This window comes from Poecilia reticulata, linkage group LG8 (assembly GCF_000633615.1).
Source record: "Poecilia reticulata strain Guanapo linkage group LG8, Guppy_female_1.0+MT, whole genome shotgun sequence".
In the NCBI taxonomy this organism is placed as follows: Eukaryota; Metazoa; Chordata; class Actinopteri; order Cyprinodontiformes; family Poeciliidae; genus Poecilia; species Poecilia reticulata.
This window is the reverse complement of record NC_024338.1, coordinates 25,468,215-25,473,717: the sequence shown is the minus strand read 5'-3', so window position 1 is coordinate 25,473,717 and position 5,503 is coordinate 25,468,215. Positions and strand designations below refer to the sequence as shown.

Genomic DNA, 5,503 nt, shown 5'->3' with positions numbered 1-5,503 from the left:
CCCTTCATGATGCTGCGAGTTTAGCACAAATTAATCAGATTAAAGAGTTACAACATTCCATGCTGTAATCTCACACAACCATGCAGGCAAAAATGCAGGTTTGACATTATAACATTTGAAGCCATGCAGCCATTTGCACCTGCAGCAGATTCTGGAACTGCTATGCAAATGAGACCATGATGATTTATTTCAACACTTTTTTTTYCTTTACTTTAAACGTGTTTATGTGTTATCAGTATTCGGCTTTTTAGATGCTCATGCGACTGTTGGAGCTGTTCATTTAATCAACACTGACAAAAATCTAAATTACACCTGGAAGAAGGAACATTAACCCCGGATCATGATGCTGCCATCACCACGTTTCACTCTGTGGTTTTGTTGATATCCCGTTTTTTTTTTTTTTTTGGTTTTTTTTTTGTGATGCCACAAGGGGTGCGGACAAATAACACTGTTAATGCTTAACGAAGTCAGTGTTGTTAGCAAAACAAGCTAACGTTAGCAATCTACTTCCGTTCCGACATTTTTGCGCTTTTACCTGTCAGGCAAATTTGTACGATGACGCAGGAAGACCATTGTAGAGAGAAAAGATGGGAGAGTACATTTCTGTCAAAATAAACACTCAGAATCTCAAAATTTTTCAAAAAAAAAAAAAAAAGTTCTGAGCTCCAAAAGTAAAAAAAATAAATAAATGCCGAGAAAATCTCAGAAATTTCGAGGTCAATTTCAGAAATCTTCTAGAAAAAAATTGGAAATGTTCTGTGTTTCAAAAGTCAAAATTTATTCAAATTCTAATATATATATATATGTGTGTGTGTGTGTGTGTGTATAAATTTAATTTGACTGAAAATTTTAATTTTTTCAAATTATTGTTTATTTCTTATGAAACTCATTTTTAACATCACAGAACACTTCTGAGGTCTGCAAATACAGTTTAAAACAGAAAAAAAACACTTTTGAAATGAGATGGCAAACAGCTCAGGATTTTGTTTTGGTCTGACATTGCAGGTTTAATTAAGGTGTTATTAAAGCTGAGTGAGAGCGTTGCTTACCTAAAGTGTATTTAAAGCTCTTGACTTTATGAGCCATTCATTATTTTCATGTTGATTATTTTGTTTTTGTTCCGATTAAACTATATTTTAAAAAAAGCAAGTACTTTTCAAGTGCTTCATGTGTGTCATATTGAGAGCCAGACTAAGTGCTGCTGATTATGTTCTCCTCTCCATGGGTTCAGAGTTATTTTTCGTCTTAGCAGTACTAACATTTCTGCCAGAAATATTCTCAAGTAGGGTGATAATGTTGCCAATCAGGCTGAAGTTAACAAGTATCCTCTCCTCCACAGATGAGCATCTATCTGCAAGTCAAACTCGGACAATCAGCCAAACCTTGATTGGACTCCTTTTGTTCTTGACGAGTCGCCGCCGTCAGACGCTTACGGTTCGCCATGGAGACGGTGGTGATCTTGGCCATAGGGGTGTTGGCCACCATCTTCCTGGCCTCCTTTGTTGCTCTGGTGGTGGTGTGCCGACATCGCTACTGCCACCCTCATGACCTGCTGCACCACTTCGACTCCAAGTCAGTAAATCTGCACAAAGCCTCTACAGAATATGAAACATTAATATGAATGCGTCAACTTATAGCACAGCCTGGGCCTGCAAAGCAAAAGGGTTGTTAGTGTTAATGAATCTGCATTGTGGTACCTTAAAGAAACATACAGCTCTAAGCCCACTGCACTGAATCCTAAGGTAAACCTCATGGTTTTTCCAMCAAATATTGGTTTCTGAACTCTTCCTGAGTTAAAACATTGGTATTGTTCTTTCTAAATGAATATGAACTTGTTTTTTTTTTTTGCATTATTTGAGGTCTGAAAGCTCTGCATCTTTTTCATTATTTTGACCAATTCTCATTTTCTGCTAATAAATACTAAATTTTTGCTTGGCGTATCAGAGACATGTTGTCAGTAGTTCATAGAAAAAAAGAACAATGTTCATTTTATTCAAACATATGCATATAAAAAGTAAAATCACAAAAACTGATCATTTTATGTGGTCTCTTAATTTTTTTCAGAGCTGTATATTAAGTTAATTGGAGATTAAACAGTTTTGGGGGGGTTTCCTTATTTTGGTCAAACTAAGGAGAGAATCTGGACACATCAATATGATAAATATAAAAACAAAAAGTTGTGTRAATATTTTTTCTTAAAACAATGGAGTACAAGAAAAAGACCAAAGGAACCATCCAGCAGCCCAGCCATGGAGGACGCTGCTGCAAAAATTTAAGATATTACATACTTTCTTAAAATCAAAAGAGGAAATTGTGATGGAAAATTGTATTGTTTGGTAATAAAATCCACCACAGGAATAAAATCAGACGGTATCAGACAGTATTTATGTTAAAAGAATGTAGTAAATATTGAATTGTGTGTGAAAAACCATTCTAAAAGTTGATRTTTCTTCACATTTTGTAGCATTATTTGTGGGKTTTGSAYMGGGGKTCACAAAGGTCATGGCATGAAGAAGTTTGGGAACCCCTAATCTAGTGGACATGAACTGGTTTCGYTTTGGTTGCAAACACATCTTTAGCCATTCTCACCTCAACTCCCAGCAGAATCTTGTACATTTTCATCCAGYTCTTCGTTCCCTGTCGTYGGACAGACCCACCGTGGAYCTGATCGGCGCCATGGAAACGCAGAGCGAGCCTTCGGAGCTGGAGCTGGACGACGTGGTCATCACCAACCCTCACATCGAAGCCATCCTGGAGAATGAGGACTGGATAGAGGACGCATCGTACGTTGAACCGCAGTAAAATAGCTTTTCGGACAATGTTTTGTCGTTTTTAGTTGCTCAACTTTGAATTTGTGTTCAACAGCGGCTTGGTGTCACACTGCATCTCTATTCTGAAGGTAAAATTACTCTTTTTTGTTACCGTATGGTATTATTGATTTAACTAATACTTCTATTCTACGCACAGATCTGCCACACTTTGACTGAAAAGCTGGTGGCCATGACAATGGGATCAGGGGCAAAGGTCAAAGCACCKGCCAGTTTGAGTGACATCATCACRGTGGCCAAACGAATCAGTCCAAGGTAACGCGTCTCACTAGAACTTGATGTTATTGCAGCTCTAACACCGGCTGACTTGTGTTCTCGTTTTGTGTCCTAAAGGGTGGACGATGTGGTCAGGTCTATGTACCCTCCTCTGGATCCAATCCTCCTGGACGCCAGGTAGCCACACCGGAGTTTGACTGCTGAAAGAGAAGAGCTTGAGCTGCTTGTTTTTTCAAATGCATGTATCTCGTTCCTCCTCAGAGCCACTGCTCTGCTGCTKTCGGTCAGCCACCTGGTGCTGGTCACCCGCAACGCCTGTCACATGTCCGGCAGCCTGGACTGGATCGACCAGTCGCTTCACGCAGCGGAGGATCACATGGTGGTTCTGCGTGAGGCGGCGCTGGCTTCTGAACCAGAGCGAATCCTACCTGGAGCCGATGCTCAGAGAGAACAGGCCATTTGAGGAAAAAAACCTGAAGCAGCACCAAACCTACTGTCAAAAATACAAACCATGAAAAAGMAGCTGCATTCCAACRCTGACCTAGTGATACCTACTAAAATAGATATTTCAGTTTCACATCCACGGCTCTCCAGTGGACAGAATGTTTTTAGAAACATTTTCTGAAATGCACCATCCAGTAGTGGGCCTAAATCCAGCCTGACCAGCACTGCAGTCACAAGGAGGCTTAGTCAGCTAATCCATCCTGACGAAAATAACATCCATTAGCCAGTGAACCCGAAGGTGCTCCAACTCGGTGTAAAAAAAGTAAGAGAAGCCTGGCTTGCTTAGCAGTTTAACTTTGGGATTTGGTGGGGAAAAAAAACACATTTTTCAAATATCCTGGATGAAATGCAGTTCTTTCTAGGGAATTTTTTTTATTAGTTTTCCCCTTCACTTGTGACACACTTAACATGTGCAGCTCTTTCCATGGATGACCAATTTAGCTCAATACYGGAAATCCTGCCAGTTTGACCAAAAGCTGAACTTCTGAGGTCCTGCCATGGATAGATGCACCATGGTTTCTGCATGTAAAAGTTTGTATTTTCAAACATATTTTACTTSCAGTTTCATTCATGACATTCTGGTTAAATTGCTGCATAGCTCCAAACTAAATATACTCCAGGTCTATCTTGGTTTTCATGCCAAAACYGATCCGGTGTGTTTTGGGCCTTACTGGATGCACACCTCCCAAAAAGTTACACTTTCAGCTCATCAGTCAACAGATTTTCCCAAAAGTCTTTGCTATCCTATGAAAGCCAAAAATTGATAACCTTTTAAAAAAATGTAGGGAAAATTGGACCGAAGACTTTCTATCATTTATCATCAGGGGGGTATTTGGTCTTGTACACTGCAAAAGCACAAAATCCAACTAAGTGTTATTAGTTTTGATACCTTGGCACACTTGAAACAAGAAATAGCAAGATAAACGAGGTTGTTTTAAGCCAATAATTTCTGAGTACTGATAAGTAGCAGTTCCACTAGCAGATAATTCCACTTATAATATGGGAAAATATCTTCTCATTTTCATCAAAATTAAGACATTATTGATTTAAAACAAGCTCTTCTATCTTGCTGAAGAGTTACTTATAAGTTAGTTTTGTCTCATTTCAAATGTGCCAACGTATTGTCACTAAAAACTAGAAAAAAAATACCTGGGAAAATTTTGTGTTTTTGCAGTGTAGGTCCTTCATTGATGCCTCAGCTTTATTGCTGGCTTTAACTAAAGCAAATGAGGCCTGTAGACRTTGCTGTGGATTTTTTGTAACCTCCTGGATGAGTTGCACTCTTGGAGTGATTTTGGTCGGCCAGTCACTCCTTTGAAGGTTCACCATTGTTTTGCGTTTTCTCCATTTGTATTTCCCTGAAGCCCCAAAAGCCTTAGAAACATCTTTGCAATCCAATCCAGACTGAAAGCCTTTCCCGCTCCCCCATCTGTCCCCGAGTTTATTTAAATTTAAACATGACATGCAGCTTTCTGAAAGCGTTTTTGAATTGTTCCTCCCCCCTCAAATTAATGAAAGCATMATTTGAATACTTGCATTTTCTATTTACTTGTTAACTTCGCCTGGTATTAAGATACAAAAGATTTTAAGGGCACGTTTTTACAGCGCTGTGTTGGTGTGTCATGAGGACATTTGTTGATTGAAACAGAATTAGCTTGTCTCTTTGGGCMGGCGGGATGTTATTGGAGCATGTCTACCTGCTCCTTCACGCATAGCTAATAGTGAATCCCCAAGGAGCTGTAATACGGAATCACCCACAGACTATGAACACACTGGCCTCGGTTGCAGTCCATGTCGCTTTGTACGCAGTGTCCTGGCATGAAAATAACAGTTGAATGACAATCAGAAATTGTGGGAATAGAGGAGATGTTTTCTGCTCGGTTTATAAAAAAGCAAGGATTCAAAACACTCAGATGTTTTCTTGTAGTGAAAGAAGACATAGAAATTTCTTATTC

General features: G+C 39.3%; 1 protein-coding gene across 1 annotated transcript; it reads left to right on the top strand.

Annotated features, from left to right (window-relative positions):
- Positions 1–1,341: 1,341 nt before the first annotated feature.
- On the top strand, positions 1,342–4,618 carry tmem98 (transmembrane protein 98). Its single transcript, XM_008416940.2, has 6 exons — positions 1,342–1,572; positions 2,652–2,783; positions 2,866–2,899; positions 2,968–3,083; positions 3,162–3,221; positions 3,306–4,618. Exons 1-6 carry the CDS (start codon positions 1,442–1,444, stop codon positions 3,505–3,507), a joined length of 675 nt encoding a protein of 224 aa, XP_008415162.1. The 5' UTR covers positions 1,342–1,441; the 3' UTR covers positions 3,508–4,618.
- Positions 4,619–5,503: the final 885 nt, after the last annotated feature.